The sequence below is a fragment of the Xenopus tropicalis genome, chromosome 5, assembly GCF_000004195.4.
Source record: "Xenopus tropicalis strain Nigerian chromosome 5, UCB_Xtro_10.0, whole genome shotgun sequence".
NCBI classification, from domain to species: Eukaryota; Metazoa; Chordata; class Amphibia; order Anura; family Pipidae; genus Xenopus; species Xenopus tropicalis.
Window position 1 is genome coordinate 143,559,151 of NC_030681.2, and position 22,356 is coordinate 143,581,506.

General features: G+C 44.0%; 1 protein-coding gene across 1 annotated transcript; it reads left to right on the forward strand.

The window, feature by feature from the left end:
- The first annotated feature begins 2,182 nt into the window (after positions 1-2,182).
- On the forward strand, positions 2,183-12,653 carry gdf7 (growth differentiation factor 7). The gene is made up of 2 exons (XM_002934484.5): positions 2,183-2,528; positions 8,305-12,653. The coding sequence occupies exons 1-2, from the start codon at positions 2,198-2,200 to the stop codon at positions 9,216-9,218; spliced, it is 1,245 nt and encodes a 414-aa protein (XP_002934530.1). The 5' UTR covers positions 2,183-2,197; the 3' UTR covers positions 9,219-12,653.
- The last annotated feature ends 9,703 nt before the right edge of the window (positions 12,654-22,356 follow it).

The following is a 22,356-nucleotide window of genomic DNA, read 5'->3' on the forward strand; positions in this document are numbered from 1 at the left end:
TTCTCTTTTAAAGGATAGTAAACCCTGAGACTGCTTGTGGAAGGGTTTACATCCCCTTTAAAAATCTACCAAAGCACCCTTTGTGCATATGTTATTCAGATAAGGTTATCGCTGCTTGCAGGGCGCGTCCCTCTATCCGTGCTTAGGTGCCCAACAGTCACCCCGCCAACTCCCCACGAGCAGTGTGTGGCCACCTACCTACCCCAAAATACTTACAGCTGCTAAATGGGCCTCTATAAACTCCAGCCCATTTTTTTGTTGTGTTTTTTTGGAATTCTAAGCAAATTTCCAATTTAAACATACTTAGTAGTTGTAGAGTTATTTGTATAATTATTGCTCTTTAAAGTGGTATGTGTTTGTCCCTTTCTGCACTGCTGGTTATTATTTCATAAACAAAGTAGCAGAGGCCAAGCCTCCAGTATCCACAATGCCTAGCATGCTTCTTTACAAGCAGTGGCGTAACTATAGAGGAATAGACCCCATGGAGACTAAACTGTGGGGTTTGTTTCATCTATAGTTGTAGAAACCCCCCGGCCGCTCTCCTACCTAAAGGCAAGTGGGTGGCACAAGCTGGCAGGGAGCAGGGTGGGCAGACACATACAGTAGCGGGGTGGGCAGACACATACAGTAGCGGGGTGGGCAGACACAAACAGAAGCAGGTGGGCAGACACATACAGTAGCGGGGCGGGCAGGCAGACACATACAGTAGCGGGCAGGCAGGCACATACAGTAGCGGGGCGGGCAGACACAAACAGAAGCAGGTGGGCAGACACATACAGTAGCGGGGCGGGCAGGCACATACAGTAGCGGGCAGGCAGGCACATACAGTAGCGGGGCGGGCAGACACATACAGTAGCGGGGTGGGCAGACACATACAGTGGCGGGGTGGGCAGACACATACAGAAGCAGGTGGGCAGACACATACAGTAGCGGGGCGGGCAGGCACATACAGTAGCGGGGTGGGCAGACACAAACAGAAGCAGGTGGGCAGACACATACAGTAGCGGGGCGGGCAGATACATACAGTAGCGGGGTGGGCAGACACAAACAGAAGCAGGTGGGCAGACACATACAGTAGCGGGGCGGGCAGGCACATACAGTAGCGGGCAGGCAGGCACATACAGTAGCGGGGCGGGCAGACACATACAGTAGCGGGGTGGGCAGACACATACAGTGGCGGGGTGGGCAGACACATACAGAAGCAGGTGGGCAGACACATACAGTAGCGGGGCGGGCAGGCACATACAGTAGCGGGCAGGCACATACAGTAGCGGGGCGGGCAGGCACATACAGTGGCGGGGCGGGCAGGCACATACAGTAGCGGGGCGGGCAGGCACATACAGTAGCGGGGCGGGCAGGCACATACAGTGGCGGGGCGGGCAGGCACATACAGTGGCGGGGCGGGCAGGCACATACAGTGGCGGGGCGGGCAGGCACATACAGTGGCGGGGCGGGCAGGCACATACAGTGGCGGGGCGGGCAGGCACATACAGTGGCGGGGCGGGCAGGCACATTCAGTAGCGGGGCGGACAGACACTATAGCGGGGTGGTTGCTGTTGCTGTGTATGCTGGCCCCTCCAAAGATTTTTTGCCCAGGGGGCAGGCATGGGGTAGTTATGCCACTGTTTACTTGTCTGTCAATCAACAGAATTCAATAGGCATAACCAGCAGTGCAGAGAACAGAAAGGGAGAGGCAAGTGCTGCTTTCAGTAGGAATAGCATTTACCGATAACTCTAAAGCCATTAGACATTAATAATGAACCTGAATACAATTGAATTAGTATGACTAATAAATATTCATATATAATTGCTAACATATTACATAATGGACATAGGATAAAATATACAGTAAATATAAAAACAAATATAAAATAGTATAAATATGATAAAGATGATATAAGGGAAGGGGATATAATGCAGGGAGTCCCTGGCTGTGTGAGTGGCTGATAGTGGCCATGACCATCACTTGCCCTTCCCCAGCGCAGGCAGCAGCAGCAGCAGCAGCAGGTAGAGGCGCAAGTTGGTTTCTTACCAGCAGAGGGCGCCTTAAGCCGTGTGTCCGTCTGGCTAAGTCACAGGTTATTAACACAATCTTAAGAAAGCAACGGGGGTGGTGGTGGTGGGGGGGGGGGGGGAGTTCCCAAAGCCATGAAACCCCCTCCAAGTCTCTCATTCCCCAGCACAGTGCACTGATAAAATGGATCTAAGGAAGGCTGCGGCTCTGCGGCTGGGGCTGTGCAGCGTCTGGCTGTGGGCTCTGCAGGCTGCTGCTAGTGTGCTGCCCTCCTCCCACAGGCTCACCCTGCCGGGGGGCACCAGGAGGGCACTTGCTGCTCTACATGGGCACCCAAAGGACCACTTACTGTTCAGCAAGGAGCCAATGGGCAAGGGCACAGTGGTGCCCCATGAGTACATGCTGGCTCTCTACAAGAGCCTGTCCGGCACCGAGCACAGGGAGTTGGGCAGGAGTACAGCCCGGAACCGGAGCAGAGCCAACACCATCACCAGCTTTGTGGACCAGGGACACGGTGAGTCCGGTACTGCAGCCGGGGGGTCAGTGGTACCGGGGTCTGAGGGGAACATGGGGGAATCCTGCCCTGTCTTCTGTCCCTGCACTGCTCTCTGCCCACTCCTCATACATTGTAGCTACTCACTCATTCACTCACTCACTCACTCACTCACTTACTCACTCACTCACTTACCCATTTACTTACTCATTCACTCACTCATTTACATACTCACTCATTCACTTACTCACTCAGCCATTTACTTACTCATTCACTCACTCACTTACTTACCCATTTACTTACTCATTCACTCACTCACTCACTCACTTACTTGCTCACTCATTCACTCACTCATTCACATAGTCACTTACTCATTCACTTACTCATTAACTCACTCACTCACTCACTCACTCACTCACTTACCCATTTACTTACTCATTCACTCAATCACTCACTTACTTGCTCACTCATTCACATAGTCACTTACTCACTCACTTACCCATTTACTTACTCATTCACTCAATCACTCACTTACTTGCTCACTCATTCACATAGTCACTTACTCACTCACTTACCCATTTACTTACTCATTCACTCACTCACTCACTCACTTACTTGCTCACTCATTCACATAGTCACTTACTCATTCACTTACTCATTAACTCACTCATTCACTTACCCATTCATTCACTCAATCACTTATAAACTTACTCATTCACTTACTCACTTTCTCACTCACTCACTCACTTACTATCCCATTGGCGCATTGCTAATGACTGGGCAAGCACAGTGCCGGCCCCCCAGCCGGGTATATACACATCCATGTACCTGGGGATGGGGACTCCTATCCTTGCCCTGGCACCCAATGGGTTGGTAGGGAAGGGGGCACCAGAATCCAGTGGGACCACATACACCAATAATTCGATTTATCTAAGTATTTATGTTCATAGGTATTAGAACCAACAATTGCAGGCAATGGGAAGCCTATAGAGCCAATCCCACACAGAGCTGCCATACAGATGTGCCAGTGTGAATAAGTAGGAATGAGAGAGATAATTCCCAATGTACCCGAATCGCACACCCTCTGTAGAAGCCACACTGGAGCCCGTTGCAGACACACCTGCACATTCCCACTTTAGCCGGACAAACCATCCCGCTGCCAATTCTTTGTACATAAAGATAATACCCTCAATTTACCCGTCAGACCCGCATGGGGATGGGGCATTTGCCTTGGCGCAATAGTTCCAGCCACACTGGGATCGGGCACCTTGGCACTGAACCTAAGGGGAACTAATCTGCCCAAGGGGATTGGGTTGAATCCGGCGGGTTCCGAATACTGGGTCTGTACTGTATATGCCTCCCCTGGCTAGTGTGGCGGTGAATGGGGGCTCTTGGGACCCCACTTATATGATATGAAATGATTGGAGAATGAATAGAAATGGAACAGTCAGAAGTCGGACTCGGGGCAGAAAGCTGTGCGGGGCCAAGGCGCTGGCAATGAGCTGGGCAGCCTATCACCCCTTTGGTAAGACTCACTTTCCGACTTGCCCACTGGTCTGCTGCCCAAACACCCTCACTATGTGCCCTCTGTTGGGATTGGCTTAACCTGATGCGCCCCCTGTTGGTTTCCCTTCGCAATTACTGAGGGATTTTTGGTCAGATTCCTGTTCAGCCTCACTGTGTAACCATGGTGAGAGGGGGGCTCAATCTATTCCCACCAGCAGGTTCTTCCCCTGCACATAACCTCCACCCAAGGGGGGCTCTGAGCCCCACTACTATTCTAAATTACCTGAGAACCTGTGGGCCCCAAGCTGCTGCTGAACTACAACCGGCATCGCGAATTGTAGTTCAGGCAGGTCAGGCATTATTCATCTTGTCCTTAGAGCGACTCAGGGCAGGTACAGGGGCATGTCTCACAGGGACCCATTGCTCACCTACATGGGTGCTATGTGCCTAATGAGAATACACACAGTAAGGTGCCAGGTACAGAATGCAGTACAGGCAGCAGCAGCGACTGGGGGAACTAGTAACCCTGAGAAAGGGCTGGTAGCACTGATCCCCTCTAATGTCCCTCCCCTATGGCACTAGGGGGAATTAGGTGCCAACCTGGCCAGATTCGCCCAGATACCTCCAAATTGTTACTTTCTTATTGTTATTATTATATTATTTGTTAGCAGCTGCAAAACTATTCTGGCATATAAGAAAAAATCCGAATTTTAAATATTGTACATAAATTGATAGGCACATAACTAAGTAACAGATAAATAAACAGGTGATTAGCTAGCTATATACATAGATGATAGACAGATAGATATAAAGAGAGATAGATAGACGGACAGATAGATAGATTGATAGATAGATGATAGATAGATAGATAGATAGATAGATAGATAGAGATGATAGATAGATAGATAGATAGATAGATAGATAGATAGATAGATAGATAGATAGATAGATGATAGATAGATAGATAGATAGATAGAGATAGATAGATAGATAGATAGATAGATAGATAGAGATAGATAGATGATAGATAGATAGTTGATAGATAGATAGATAGATGATAGATAGATAGATAGATAGATAGAGATGATAGATAGATAGATATAGATAGATAGATAGATAGATAGATAGATGATAGATAGATAGTTGATAGATAGATAGATATATGATTCCAAGGCCCATCATTCACAGGTATAAATATAACAAAGAATTGGATGCCATAGAGTCACTATATTACATGTTTTCACTCTATTGCTCAGCCGATAAATGATCCATGGATGGATAAAGTCGCAGAAATGAAAGCGCAGTACAGTAGGTGCGACACTGGCAACTAACACAAGTCACTGTACAGTCTCATTTAAAAGAAACGAATTTTCTCTCCCAAATCCGATCAGACTGAATAAATAGGCAGTCAGACACATCGGAGAGGTGATATATTATATTATATACATGCTCCCCATACACATATACATTATCCACACACCAACAATCTACTGTATTAAATAATATTAAGGGAATGAATTCCAATTTATCATTTCTAGCGAATCTGCAGAATTAGGGAAAATGTGATTTTTATACATTCAGTGCTATTTGTGTTTTGCTTTCTCTTCTTTTCCTTTGTTGCTACAGTCAGATATTTTTTTCTTCCCATCTGGTGATTATATAAATATGATATGAAATAACTATAATATAAAATATCAATAAACCGTATTTCTGTATAAATCATTAGTGTTATAAAGCATTAAATATAAAGAACAGTCCAGTTTAATTATATCTGTAGATAATCACTAATACAGTATTTAATAACAAGCTTATCCACCCAATAAATCATAATCTGAGAGAATATTACACCCGGATATGGTGCGATTAACGGGTTAATTATGATATTAAACGAATTAGTGGGGACCAATGGGATTCATAACCCAGTATGGGGCATTTATTTAAGCAGTAATTAATGATAAATACATGAGCAAAAACAATTCAGTATTTATTACAAGCCAAGGCCGATGTAGTTGGTAAGATGAAATAGCCCGCACCCCCGGGGAAGGTCATTCCAGGAGAATGCTAGTGATTACACAGCTACAGAGTACAGTATATGGGGCTGTCAGGGGGCTGTGGGGCCCTGTGGCCCCAGGGTTTAAATGATGTGAAGTCTCTCGCACTTAAAATGAAACCAGATGCCCCTCTTCAAAGCGATCCCTTATCTCTAGCAACTGGGAATTCTTTCCCCCGAACCAGGAGATGACTGACGAATATATATCAGGGCTCTGTTAAACCGGCGCTCTGGGTATCGCAGGGAAGAGAGAAGTCGCAGACTCGCAGTGGTTGTTACAACGCCAGCAACAAGCGTCTGTGCAGGGATAGCGGCCGACTCTGCCCAGCCTGCTATTCAGTATCTGTAATTGTTATTAAAGGATTTGCTGGGGCCGGGGAAGTGCTCGGGATAAAGGCAGGAGCGATTCACAGAGACGCCTGTGCGCAACAACCATTTGCGCTAAACGTGATATAATTACCGGTACTATAATCCTGTCATGTACCTGTATAGGCTCCGCAGGGTTATTCTCAGCGCTAATACTCCTCTGTATATATACACACACATACACAATTCATATATGCATGTATATATCTCTCTCTCTATCATCTATCTTATCTATCATCATCTGTTTGTCTGCCTATCTTATCTTGCCTTTCTGTCTATTATCTATCTTTTCAATTATCTATCTGTCATCTATCTTGTCTTGCCTATCTATCTATCATCTATCTATCTATCTATCTATCTATCTATCTATCTATCATCTATCTATCTATCTATCTATCTATCATCTATCTATCATCTATCTATCTATCTATCATCTATCTATCTATCTATCTATCTATCTATCATCTATCATCTATCTATCTATCTATCTATCTATCATCTATCTATCATCTATCTATCTATCATCTATCTATCTATCTATCTATCTATCTATCTATCTATCTATCATCTATCTATCTATCTATCTATCTATCTATCATCTATCATCTATCTATCTATCTATCTATCTATCTATCTATCTATCTATCTATCTATCATCTATCTATCTATCTATCTATCATCTATCTATCTATCATCTATCTATCTATCTATCTATCATCTATCTATCTATCTATTTATCATCTATCATCTATCTATCTATCTCTATCTATCTATCTATCATCTATCATCTATCTATCTATTTCTATCTATCTATCTATCTGTCTATCTCTATCTATCTATCTATCTATCTATCTATCTATCTATCTATCTATCAATCATCTATCTATCTATCTATCATCTATCTATCTATCTATCTATCTATCTATCTATCTATCTATCTATCATCTATCTATCTATCTATCTATCTATCTATCTATCTCTATCTATCTATCTATCTATCATCATCTATCTATCTATCAATCTATCCATTTATCTATCATATATCTGTCTGTCTGTATATCTATCCATCTATCATCTATCTATGTATCTATATATCATCTATCTGTCTATCTCTATCTATCTATCTATCTATCTATCTATCTATCTATCTATCTATCTATCTATCATCTATCTATCTATCTATCTATCTGTCTGTCTATCTATCATCTATCTATCTATCTATCTATCTATCTATCTATCTATCTATCTATCATCTATCTATCATCTATCTATCTATCTATCTATCTATCTATCTATCTATCTATCTATCTATCTATCATCTATCTATCTATCTATCTATCTATCATCATCATCTAATCTATCTATCTATCTATCTATCTGTCTGTCTGTCTGTCTGTCTGTCTATCTATCTATCATCTAATCTATCGATCTATTTATCTACCTATCAATCTGTTGTCTATTAATCTCTGTATAATACTTGGCACAACAAAGGACCCGCCAGGTTACCACTGCATATGGATTTTTCTTTCTACACTAATATCCTTAATAAGTTTATTCAATGTTTGAGCAAGTCCCATGTGTGCCTATTATAGATATAACACAGATAGTAAATATATTAATATAATATATATGTATAGAGAGCTGTTGTTTTTTTCTCATCCTACTAAATGCAATAAATATATGAACCTGTCACTGCCTCCCGGGCCTTTGGCCTTTTTGAGGCCAATTCAGTTGTTGAACTGACCGGTGACTTCTAAGAAGCCATTTCCTACGCGTGGGTCCTGGCACGAGAGGTTACTGGCAGGAGATATAGCTCTAGCTGCTGCCAGAAAGGTATCACTGTGAATGATATGCTGATTGATTTATGTGTTCCAGATGACCTCCCTCCCCAGCCTCCAGAGCAGAAGTTCTTGTTTGATACCAGGAGTTTGCCTGAGCGAGATGAGATAGTAGGTGCTGAACTTCGCATCCTGCGGCGGTTTCCCCTAGACGCAAGCTCCATATCAGGATTGGGGAGCCTGGTCCATCTCAATCTCTACACCTGTCCCACTGGTTGGCAAGAGCCCAAGCTTATAGATTCCAGATCTGCAGACCTCCTCGATACCGTGTTTTCCAAGTGGGAAGTATTTAATGTCTGGAAGGCTTTGGGAAACAGAAGGCTCTCAGGGGAAACGTTGTGTTTCATGCTGAAGATTGTATCTGATATCAAAGCCACGGCCTTCCAACCGGTGCAAATGGGATTTAGCCGCGAGGGGCAACAGCCTCATGAAAAAGCTTTGCTGGTGGTTTCTTCCCATTCTAAGAGGAGGGAAAACTTGTTTAAGGAGATCAGGGACAAGATTAAGTCAATGGGAAATCCTAAATTCCTGGAGCCTCCAGATTCAGGTCAACAGTCCATCCCCAAGAGGAGGAGGAAAAGAACGACTCTCCCCACTAGGACAAATAATGGCAAAGGTCAGGGGAAGAAGTCCAAAACGAGGTGTAGCAAGAAGCCTCTTCATGTCAACTTCAAGGAGCTGGGTTGGGATGACTGGATTATAGCGCCCTTGGATTATGAAGCGTATCACTGCGAGGGGGTCTGTGATTTCCCCCTGAGGTCTCATCTGGAACCCACCAACCATGCCATTATACAGACCTTAATGAACTCCATGGACCCCGAGTCCACCCCACCCAGCTGCTGTGTTCCTTCAAAACTCAGCCCTATCAGTATTTTATATATAGATTCCGGCAACAATGTTGTCTACAAACAATACGAGGACATGGTGGTTGAAAGCTGTGGCTGTAGGTAGCAGTTGCTCTTGTGTTGCTCAATGTTTGCTAGATTCTTTAACCATAAAGAAAGGTAAGGCGAGAATAACCCGCTGCCGGTGTTACTATTGGTCTCTCCGTACGTCCTAAGGGTCATTACCGTACCCACGGCTGGCCGTAAGGGCTAATGGGAAATATTACAGTGGGGGGCGGGTCCTTGGCAATTAGAGAACCGCCAATGATCATAATTTAATTTTGCATCCCACCACATACTGAAAGGCTGATATTTAATGATATCCTGTAAATATTGTGTATTACAATAATATAAATAAACAGAAACAGGACCCATCTGTGTCGCCCCCCTGGTTAGACATTCTAAAGGCCGGCCTGCGGAACCACAGTGTAATAACTGGGTTGCTATTTGGATGCTGGTCATATCACAATAACTATAAGACATTAAGGGACACTGGCTAGATTGGCCAGAGTTCTGGTTAAGAGTCTGGACTGGCATTCACAATAATCCTAGGAATTTAGTAAGAGGAGGCCATAACAGTGCTACAGGCCCAGTAAAGATGTTGGCCTATAGATTTGCCTATAGATTCCAAAGGCAATACGCACCCGTGTTTGGCACAATTACTATAATCCTTATACTACACTTGTTATACAGTTTCATTCACTCCTGACCAGTGAATACAGACCAAGAAATCTATACTTTAATTATACCTTCTTACTGGGCTCTGTAGCATCACTGGGCTGTGATTTAGTCATAATCTGCCTCCCCTGTGTATAATGAATGCCTCCATGTTTCTCATGCACTGGGGTGGAAGTGTAGTATTCAAAGCTCTTTTTTCTTTGCACTTGGAGGAAGAGTGGGACTAAATTATTTCCATCTCCTTTCACAATGACCACAACATGCCCGATGTGTACTGTTTAATCTAAACTGATATGTAATACAGTGGCATAACTGTATCTGTATGGGCCCCCTGCAAGAAAAATCTTCGGAGGGGCCCGGTGTGCACATCCACCCCTACCCGGCCATACTCTCACCCTCCTGCCTGCCCCTAGTGTCGCCCCACCCCTACCCGGCCATAGTCTCACCCTCCTGCCTGCCCCTAGTGTTGCCCCACCCCTACCCGGCCTTACTCTCACCCTCCTGCCTGCCCCTAGTGTCGCCCCCCTCCTACCCGGCCATAGTCTCACCCTCCTGCCTGCCCCTAGTGTTGCCCCACCCCTACCCGGCCTTACTCTCACCCTCCTGCCTGCCCCTAGTGTCGCCCCCCTCCTACCCGGCCATAGTCTCACCCTCCTGCCTGCCCCTAGTGTCGCCCCACCCCTACCAGGCCATAGTCTCACCCTCCTGCCTGCCCCTAGTGTCGCCCCACCCTCTACCCGGCCATAGTCTCACCCTCCTGCCTGCCCCTAGTGTTGCCCCACCCCTACCAGGCCATAGTCTCACCCTCCTGCCTGCCCCTAGTGTCGCCCCACCCCTACCCGGCCTTAGTCTCACCCTCCTGCCTGCCCCTAGTGTCGCCCCACCCCTACCCGGCCATACTCTCACCCTCCTGCCTGCCCCTAGTGTCGCCCACTCCCTGCCAGCTCTCAGGTAGGAGAGTAGCTGGGGAGGGGGGATTGCCATGGAGGAAGCAGAAAGCATTGTCCAGGCCCCTGGGCGACCAGTCCTTCTGCCCCCCTGTGACACTTGGGTCTGCTTAAGTTGCCAACTTTCTAAATTATTTTTATCAGCCAGTGGGGGGGGGGAGTGGGCACAAAAGGAGTTGGCAGTGGTGTAAAAGGGGCAGGTCAGTCACATAAAATGGGCAGAGCTATGATGCAGGGGCCAATGGAGGACAAGTTAAGCAGAGGATTGGGGAAAAAAGGTGGATCGGGGGCAGGTTAGGGGCTCATCTTAAGGGTATTACAAATTGATAGGGATGCATTGAACCCAGTTTTTCGGTTTCGGCCGAATCCCCGAATCCATGTTAAGGACTACGAATCATAATTGGCATATGCTAATTAGGACTAGAAAGGGTTAAATGTTGCCGCTTGCAAAGAACAATTTTACACTTCTGTGTTTATGCAGTGATATTAACCCTTCCAAATCCTAACTAGCATATGCTAATAAGGATTCGGTTCAACCAGGGCCGTGGATTCGGCCAGATCCAAACCCTGCCGAAAAAGGCAGAATCCTGGCCAAATACTGAACCGAATCCTGGATTTAGTGCATCCTTACAAATTAACTGGCAACTACATTGGCCTTGGCCTTGGCAGGTGTTTTACTGGTAGCCATTGCACAATAATGCCCAGTTTTGGTGGGGGAGAGTATAATGTCTTCAATATATTGGCCCCTTCCTAGTTCGAATGTAGTCATCCAGCTTATGTCATATATGAGATCAATAGGATTGCAGATACCGTACCAAATGTATTGAATATAATGTATAAAATGCACCGCAACCATTGAATCCAAAGGCTAACCCTGTTGTAGGCCTGTTTGCACAATGTTTATTGGAACAGATCTCTCAGCTATAATCATATTTTTTTGTATTCACCATACTAGACCTTTCATAACACAATCCTGTATATAGGACAATTCAATTGTATTTATTCATATGCGGAAAAATACACTGTAATATTAGCTGTGTTGTGCTGCTGCCTGAAGGAACATTTATGGTAAATGTGTTTTCATTTCATTCCCCTTTGAGATGTAGGCATCGTTGTTTGAGTGTTGGCAAGGGAAAGTGGCTTTAGAAATACCATTAAAAAAAAATATGGAAAAAAATATCAAGCAAAGAAATAATATTATTTGGCATTCTGAGTCCAATTAGAAAGAAATAAAGGGCTTAATATTATATGTTATATATAGATATATGCTAAATCCCAGCATCCCTCAACAGCCAAACGCTGAGAGCTGTTGTATGTGTGGTTTTCTATTACAGTTGCATTGATCTTTCTGAAGGTTCTGATTGGCTCCTGGGTGGTTCTAGCTCTGCTCAAGGCTTGGGTGGAAGTTATGGCTGGTAGCAACTGACCCATGTTCTTTATTGTCCTTCTTGATATGAGTTCAGGGGATAGGCAGAGTAGCCTTTAATGACAGGGTGTACATATGGCATGTACAGTATGTAGCTATATCATTTATCATTACAGGAAGGGCTAAATACAGTACATATATATTTATAGATATATATCTAGATAGTTCATTTTTTTAACTGAAACTGGAAATATAAGTAAATAATGAAGCACTTGTGCCAAGAAATGGTGAATAAGAGCAACAAGTTCATATGACTATGGTTAGTTCAGTACAAATAATATGGCAGAGCTGCTTTAGGGGTTCCGGGTAGGGGGGACAGCTGTGGGACACATAGAGGAGCAAGATTTTTGCTGCCCTAGACCTGGGCCTTTGTTGCCTGCCCACAAATCCGGACCTGACCCCTATTTAAAAAAGCTGGAAAGAGTCGAAAGAATACGCCAAATAATTAAAAAACTATAAAATGATGATTAATTGAAACGTTGCTCATTCTATAACATACTAAAAGTTAATTTAAAGGTAAACTTCCCGTTTAATATTTGAGGTGGTACTTATGGTACTTATAAAGCATATAGTCATAGCTGCTTATTGAGCAAGTTGTGATGCCCCCCCGGCTGACCCATCTCACAGCACCCACAAGCAAGCACCCTTCTGCCAACTTCCCTCAGTGTCTAACTGCTTTAGGGGTCACATTAGCCAAGTCCTTTCAGTATTTATAGCTGAGTGGCAGGTTAAGCCTGGGCCACACCATTGGCTACAGTCGCTCAGTCTGACCCTAACAGATATTTGCCATAATCGAACCTCCCGAAGCCTCACTGCTGAAACCCCTGCAGCATTGGTCTGTGATTCCAAATGGACCTGGGGGGCCCTTATCATGGCATTCCCTTACCTGCCCTGTTGATTGGGCACGGTGTATGAATTCCATTGCACTGACCTGCAGTACCTAACTCACTGATTGTATTGGGGTATATGAGGGGTTAATTATGGGAGGTCTCTCAGAAAGAACCCTGGTAATCAAAAAAGTCCTCCAGAATGAATCCTTAATAAATATAAATATTAAGTGGCCTATTAAAGAATCTCGCCAAACTGGAATATATGTATCAGTAAATATTGCCCTTATACACCTTTTCCCCTGAGCCGCCATTTTGTGATGGGCTGTGTGTTCCCTCAGAGATCACATGACCAGAAATAATGCAGCTCTAACTGTAACAGGAAGTAGTGTGGGAACTTTACCCATTCATTGGCTGATGTGACCTAATGTGTGCCCTTTGTTCTTAATAAATAAGCTGCCCAACTAAACAATTTCTCAAGAGCTCTTTTGGGTGAAGACACACGGAGTTACTAGTAGCAGCTACTTGTCACAGCTACTAAAATAGACAATGATGATCATTTACTGATAATTGTCTCTACATGTGTTTTAGCAGAGGCAATTCTCAGTGCTGTCTATGGCAATGTTTTTTTTTAGCGTTTAGTAGCCGTGACAAGTAGCTGCTACTATGTAGCTCCGTGTGTCTTCACCATTTAGGGCTCTGGCACACGGGGAGATTAGTCGCCAGCGACAAATCTCCCTTGTCACGGGTGACTAATCTCCCCGAACTACCATCCCACCGGCAAACATGTAAGTCGCCGGTGGGATGGTACACGCTGTGCAGGCGATTTCGGCAAATCGCTGAAGTTGCCTCGTGAGGCATTTTCGGCGATTTGCCAAAATCACGCCGCCACGTGTGCCATCCCACCGGCGACTTACATGTTTGCCGGTGGGATGGCAACTAATGGCAACTTGGGGAGATTAGTCGCCCGCGAACAGGGAGATTTGTCGCAGGCGACTAATCTCCCCGTGTGCCAGAGCCCTTAAAGGTCTTTTGATAATATCAACATTTAGAACCCAGCCCAAACATGTCTTACAAGGAATAACTGGGCCACTATATGGAAAAGCACTAAGGATTAATGTGTATGATACCTGTTTATACAGGTTTTTTTTGGTTCTACTGGTCATAAGCTATAAGAGATATATCCCTAAAGTCCCCTGGGGACTGGCACATTGAGTGGTTCCATACAGTTACATTATCACCTGGGCAGTGACTGTCGGTGTTTATTATCACCTTGTAATAACAAAAACCCCATTCTCTGTAGAAATCCCATCACCAAGTGATAATATCAGAGGGCTGTGGGGGAAAACAGAGGGGAGGGGGGATTCAGGTGTGAATATGATGCAGGGTTTAAGGGCTATAGCCTTAAGTTATTATTTCTGGAAAATAAGTTACTTTTTTATTTTTGCTTGCACAGAAAGTCACATGACCTTTTCCTGCATGCCTCCAAGGAAAGTCATTTCCAAGGTACCACACTGCCATCTATACTCAGTTTCCCAATGATTTTTTGTGATAAACCAGAACCGGGCCAGTCCTGGTCCAGCACGTCCTGCCCCCCCCCCCCCTCGACCCGAGAAGCCAAAAACTATTCATCTGTGTATTGTATTGTTATTCTCACTGTCTAATAATGATCTTTCCATCCAGGCCTTCTGCTCATCTGTTTCGCATTCTTGTGTCCTTATAATTAAGGTGTTTCTCATGGCATTCTGGGTGTTGTAGTTCAGCACCATCAAATCAGAGATTGCTGTGTGCAAACTATGTTTTTTGCCATTTAAATACAATTGTCAATGACTGGTTGTTCCAGTGGAGCAGTTTTATTTCTTATGGGAACTATTGCCTGGGCAGGTAGAGACAGCAGGAACATTCAACCACTGTTGACGCGAATGGCCCATGGCTCCCATAATCAAAGAACCCTTCAGGCAACAGTGTACTGAATCCTAGATGCCCTAAAGGGTAACTGAGTGTATATAGAGACTCCCTGCCATAAAGCAAGGCTGCCAAGGGGCTTCTCATAAGGATATTGCTCGATTAGAGCAATATTAGTGCCAATGTAAGAAATTAGTTTTGGTCATAAATTAAACTCAAGAAATTACCCAGAAATCCCAGGTGTGAATAGCCCTTGCCCTGTCACTAGGACCTTAATAACGTTTTTATTCATTTTAATGTATCTGTCTGTATTTTGGTGGCTCACAGGATAATCCGCAGATTGCCTATTTATCAAGCAATACGTTTAATTTATTTATCAAAGTTTAGGTGTCTTTGCCAATAGATGATGTTTCTACGAACCCCTGATGCCGTTTGTATGGAATTTTATATTTTTGTAAACCCCTCTGCAACGTTGCATTTTCCACTGGCCCTCCCCCCCCACCCTGTTGATATATGGTATATTCCTTCTGGCTCTCCCTGGATACTGCCGTGTACACATTAAGGCGATAGGATGTAAATGCATTGTAATGTATGTATTCTGATGTTAAAACAGACTGTACATATGGAAATGTAAATTAAATGTAAACAACACTCTATATTTTCTCACTATACGATATAATGCAATATATTTGTCAGATATTCCCGTATACTCGACTTTAACCTGTTTTTTAAATATTTTGTACAGATAACGTTTATTAAATATTTTATAAATACTTCTCATGGTGCATGTTGTGTTGCCCAGTATGTTCCATTTATTCTCGTTAATGGATCCCAGAATGCTTTGCTGCACCCCAGTCACAATACAGAGTGTAATTCACTGTACTGCTGCATTCTCCAGGTTGGCAAAATACTCCATCTTAAGGATTTCTACCCACTCCAAAGGGGTCATTAACGACATGGAAGGCAGGGTGCAAAGGGCCTATATTTTTGCAATGTTTCTGCAATTGCCTTCCAGCCTAAATTCATTTCTGGTCTCTACACCCCATTTTAAAGTAAAGACGGTGCCTACGGTGCCTGCCTGTGTTCAACCCATCCGGAAAATTACCAGCAATATAGTTGTGAGTTAGGCTAAGGACCCATGGAGTGAGTTAATCTACTGCAATAGCTTGCTGCTACCGGGGGCGGCTAACTGCTCCAAAATGCCTTTTCTCCGGCAACAATAGGACTCTTGGGTGGAAAGGCCAACTCATCGGTATGGCTTTCCAAAGTTGTGCAAAGTGGCATGCATGAAACTGCGACTGTGGAAAGCCAACGTGTTGCATCATCCTTTCCACCGGCGACTCCTATTGTTGCCGGTGGAAAGGTATTTTGGAGTGGTTGGTCCCCCACAGTAGCAGAGATCTATTGGGGGCGACAAACTGGCTCTGTGGGTCCTTAGACTAAATGTGTAAGGGTGGCAACCCTACCTTTCTCCCTTTTATATTAAGGCCAGCTTCTGCCCTACCCATTTCCCCACCCATCCAGACATTCCTGCTTATTTCCCTGCCCCCCACCAACCTAAAGGCCTGTAATAAAAGAAGAAAAAGGTGGCAACCCGAGGCCGGAGGCACTTAGGCATCCCTTGCTCCCTAATCTGCATGTCATTCAGATGGCTGGGGTGCACTGGTAGAGGAAGGCTGCAATGGGCCCCTATGGAAGACAGTAAGGACAGGACTGGTCTGTGGCTGCCGACGCTGCACTGTGCACCTTGCACTGGATTTTGTTCTACCCCAGGCAGAAGTGCTCTCTGCATAAGAACTAAAGGGTGCACTTTTGTACCCCTAATGCCCTTACACTTCTTCCCAGGGTGTTAGTAAATGACCCCCAAGTGTTTTTCCCCCAGCCAGTTGCCTACAAATCACTGTGTCTGCTATTAGACTAGATTTCTGGTTCCGGTTCCCCTGTGTTGGTTTTATGGACTGCACTTGGAGGCACAGGCTTGGCAGCTGCTCAGCCATATGTGATAGTTTAACTAGAGGAGGAATAAAATCAGCAGCTCAGAGAGGGTGCTTGGGCATTGAGATGGCGCATGGGCATTTAGATGGTGCATTATGGCCAGGTCCAGACTGCAAATAGCCCCTAGAATTTCAAGTACACAGACAAACCCCCCACCAGCCAATAAGTATGGCATCTTACAGCAGCCCCCCTGGCATTTGCCAGAACCCACAGATTGCCAGTCCAGGCCTAATTATTACAGGTATGGGATCCTTTATCCAGAACGCTCCAAATTAAAGACATCTCCCATAGATAATAATTAACATTTTTAAAAATGATTCTGTTTTTCTCTCTAATAATAAAACAGTACCTTGTACTTGATCCCAACTAAGATATAATTACCCCTTATTGGGGGCAGGACAGTCCTATTGGGTTTATTTAATGGTTAAATGATTCCCTTTTCTCTGTAATAATAAAACAGTACCTGTACTTGATCCCAACTAAGATATAATTACCCCTTATTGGGGGCAGAACAGTCCTATTGGGTTTATTTAATGGTTAAATGATTCCCTTTTCTCTGTAATAATAAAACAGTACCTGTACTTGATCCCAACTAAGATATAATGAACCCTTATTGGGGGCAGAACAGCCCTATTGGGTTTATATCATGGTTAATTGATTCCCTTTTCTCTGTAATAATAAAACAGTACCTGTACGTGATCCCAACTAAGATATAATCAACCCTTATTGGGGGCAATACAGTCCTATTGGGTTTATTTAATGGTTAAATGATTCTCTTTTCTCTGTAATAATAAAACAGTACCTGTACTTGATCCCAACTAAGATATAATTACCCCTTATTGGGGGCAGAACAATCCTTATTGGATAACACCAAGGTCACAAGCATTCTGGAACATACCCATTGGGTACCCATATCTGTATTTTTATCTAGAGAAGAATAACAATGCTAAGAAGATGGCTTGTTTCATTGATGTGCAGATGAGACCATCATGGATATAGTCAGGTAGACCCACAATAGGCTGAGACCCACAGATCCACCTTTTAATCCAGTGATCCCCAACCAGTGGCTCAGGGGCAACATGTTGCTCACCAACCCCTTGGGTGTTGCTCTCAGTGCCCCCAAACCAGGGAGTTATTTTTGAATTCCTGACTTGGGGGCAAGTTTTGGTTGAATAAAAACAAGATTTCCTACCAAATAAAGCCCCTGTAAGCTGATAGGGTGCATAGAGGCTGCCTAATAGCCAATCACAGCCCTTATTTGGCACCTCCATGAACTTTTATGGTGCTTGTGTAGCTCTCCAAGTCTTTTTACATTTGACTGTGGCTCACGAGTAAGAAAGGTTGGGGACCCCTGTTTTAATCCAATAAGACCTACTGTCTGACCTGTGGAATTTTTGCCTCTACAGCTGAAGGGACACGGTTGGAAATCATCAATGTAGATACTGAAATAAAGGACCAGCCCCATGGACACTGTCGGCCCAGGACAAAAGCTCTTTTTTCCCCCACCCTAAAATAGGCCCCGTGAGAAAAAGTAATTTTCAAACAACTTGACGTATTGCAAAGGTTCCCAAATTGTGGGGCTGTGGCGCTAGGCAATGGAAAGCACAGATTGGCCCACCTGGAGGTCAGTTCATCTGAGATATGGGATAAATACGTATGTGCTCCCCTAGATAATTCCTGAAGCCCAGTCTGAGTTAGGGACAGATTTGGAGCAAACACTTAATTGCTTTTGGAAACAAATGGATGGCTGTATCCATATATTTGAAACCTTGTAATGAGTCATTGCAGGCCCTGACCAAATAGAATTCAATGAAGATCTAACCCTTAAATTAAATATGGCTAGAAATGCGATATTGTTTATACTGAACTTGTTGCAGCAGCTTTAAGGTTCAGCATCTCTATAGCAGCAATGATTCAGGCCTTCAAAGTTGTCACAGGAGCTCCCCATCTTGGATTCTGTTAGGAGTGTCAGTGGCACTGCACATGCTCAGTGAGCTCTGGGCATCTGCTGAGAAGCTGAGCTTAGGGGTTGATGCAATTGATCAAGCAGAAAATGAGGTTGACCTGTCATATAAGCTGATGCTATAGGGCTGATTATTAAATTATGATGCTATATACCAGGGTTTCAGATCTGCCATGTAGTAATACAGGTATAGGACCTGTTATCCAGAATGCTCGGGACCTGGGGTTTTCTGGATGAGGAGTCTTTCTGTAATTTGGATCTTAGCATACCTTAAGTCTGCTATAAAATCATTAAATGAACCCAATAGGAATCTCTCCATAACCGTGACACATCTAAGGCACAAACATATTAGGCTTGTCTGTTTTTTACCCATGGAATAAAACCTTTGAGATTCATGGGCAATTGATTTATACCTTGTTTTATATATCAAGGGCCAGAGTACCCTTTATTGTGAGTTTGGGATGTTTCTTGTGGTCCAATAGCTTGGCATGAATCTTATTCTCATTCACCCATTTAACAATAACCAAAATTTCTCTTGTGACATTCCTGAAGCCAGAGTGCAATAAGATATTCATACAAGGCCCCGTTTAAAATGCCCCATCTTGGACAAAAAAGAAGACTAATCCAATAATCATTATAACCCAACAGATGAGGTTTTGATGAAGGCCTCCTAGGGTGTTGAGGTCTTGGCTGCATTAAACAGCAGTACCGCACTGAAGAATTTATTAACACAAACAAAATCCACGTTTTTAATTAGATGAAAGTGCTCAGGGGTCAGAAACCCACATCTCCCACCATGCATCAAGTTGTGTAGGTTCAAATATCTGGTTACCGAATGATGCACTAATCAGTAATCAATAGATGGAACAGCTTGTGCGTTCAGTAGAGCACATGGCAAGAAAAAGGCAAATTGCTCCGACATTAGAAAGGTTTAAGGTTTCTAGGACTTCCCGAGAAATCACCACAAGAAACCAAGGGTGAGATTATTAAGGAGAAAGGCAATCATATTGTTGAGAACTGACGAGTTCCATAGGTAGATTGTCATCTATCAGTAGATATGGAGATGGAAACCAGATGAACACACACTGTAGAGCAAGGCTGTTCATATGGAGGCCCTTGGGATGGATGTGGCCCTCAGGCTCCATAAATGTATCTCTATTACATCAATATTTTAACACAATTTGGACCCTGAGTATATATTCTGTGAGATTATGGGGCCTCCTCATGGAAGAAGCTGGACAGCACTGCTGTAGAGGATTGCCCACAAACAACTCAAATTCACTTCTGAATGATCCTCACTATCAAGATAATATAGAAGCCTATCACCGAGCATATAATGTTGACTAAGTTCATGAATTTTCATCAAAGTGACTATTGCCTGCCTGTAAAGTTGGCCGTACTTGGCCAGTGTTGCTGGTTGATTTTACAGCTCTTCACTGGGCCACATGCTTTTGGGACAGATATTGATTGGGCGGGCTGGAAAATCCTGTCTGGGGAGAATCATATTTATGGTCCTCTCTCATTGGTTCTGCATAGGCCCTGTCCGTTTTTGTTATTTTGATTGTTGACCCACAGGTCAAACAGTTGGACCAGTTGATGCTGCTTTTCTTTTGTGACCCAGGCTTGCCATAAAGCAAGGCTTCTGTTGTTTGCTTGCCAGATAGGACATAGAAATAGTACCAAGGAACAGAGTCCCTCAGAAGATAAATTGCAACTTGGGCTGTTTTTTTCTACCACACCCCAGTGATGTGATGTGATGCCCAACCCCCTGGGTTTAGTTATTGAATGGTACAACTAGGTATACAGATACTGTCCAAAGCCATCGTAAGGCTTATGGCTTAAGGGAAATTACTAGGTGTTGGTTGGTCTGGGCTCTGAAAGATGGTCGGCAAAATGCCCGAGAATTTCTCCATCGTCATATGTAGGTATGACGGTAAAGTGTAAGCTCTTTTGGGCAGGGCTCTCTTCACCTCTTGTATCGGTTATTGGTTGCTTTATATGTAACTCTGTATGTCTCCTTGTAGATTGTAAGCTCTTTTGGGCAGGGCTCTCTTCCCCTCTTGTATCGGTTATTGATTGCTTTATATGTTACTCTGTATGTCTCCTTGTAGATTGTAAGCTCTTTTGGGCAGGGCTCCCTTCACCTCTTGTATCGGTTATTGGTTGCTTTATATGTTACTCTGTATGTCTCCTTGTAGATTGTAAGCTCTTTTGGGCAGGGCTCTCTTCACCTCTTGTATCGGTTACTGATTGCTTTATATGTTACTCTGTATGTCTCCTTGTAGAGTGTAAGCTCTTTTGGGCAGGGCTCTCTTCCCCTCTTGTATCGGTTATTGGTTGCTTTATATGTTACTCTGTATGTCTCCTTGTAGATTGTAAGCTCTTTTGGGCAGGGCTCCCTTCACCTCTTGTATCGGTTATTGGTTGCTTTATATGTTACTCTGTATGTCCAATGTATGAAACCCACTTATTGTATAGCGCTGCGGAATATGTTGGCGCTTTATAAATAAATGTTAATAATAATAATAAAGTAAATGAAATGAAGGTAAAGTGCCCCTTTAAACAGCAGGGCAAGTAAAGAGCGAGTCACTATTACTAGAGAAATGATGGCAGTGGAACTTAATTAGCCTATACTAATTGTTATCCAATGGCATGGCCCACGGACTGGATGGACAGATACCATATAGATGTTCTGAACACTTTTCCATTGTTCCATCAGAATAGCAGGAAGGAAGAGAAGCTCATCGTTGCTGCCTCATATGCTGATGCACTATGGCCTGGCCGGTACATGGGCAGACTGAGATTCCCAAACAAAGATATCAGTCTGGATCAGCCGCCCAACAAGCACAATTGCATAATAACTACACAACTGGCCCCTAAGGGTGTTTTAGTCACAATGTGCTGGGACCTGGTGAATCGAAAGAAAACCATTGCTCTGTTTGTGGCCAAAGAGTCCTATTTTGTGTTGGCCCAAAAAACGACGCGTTCCATGCAGTCAATTAAAGAATTCAATCTGCTTTACGTTGGTTCTGTTCTTAATGGATGCATATTAGTATGTGCTGTTGGACAGCTGTTTGCTCTCTCAGACACTCTATGGGATCGCTGTTTCGACTCCAAGCAGGGAATGTGTTGCTCCGAGCAAAAACCCACTATAATTACCATGAACTGTGACACAGCACAACAATGTCTGAAGAAGGGAAGAACACACAGAAGACAATGGAAGTTTGTACAACAACCAAATGTTCTTAAAAAGAAACAGGCCTCTCCGTGTATGAAATGGCTTGGGCTGCAGAGAGACATCCAGTTAACCTTTTGGGCATCGTATGGGCTGATGATCTCCATGCCCCCCCCAAAGGAGTTAAACCTAAACAGAATTAACGCACGGTTTAGTGTGCAATACATTTGCTGCCTGCGAGAGTTGCTCAAATGTACATTTTATGAGCAAATTTAAAGAGATCAATTAA

Excerpts from the sequence above, each read along its gene's own strand:
- gdf7 (XM_002934484.5), top strand. The coding sequence starts at position 2,198 with ATGGATCTAAGGAAGGCTGCGGCTCTGCGGCTGGGGCTGTGCAGCGTC. Across the intron at positions 2,529-8,304 it reads CTTTGTGGACCAGGGACACG|ATGACCTCCCTCCCCAGCCT; the intron begins GTGAGTCCGGTA and ends TATGTGTTCCAG.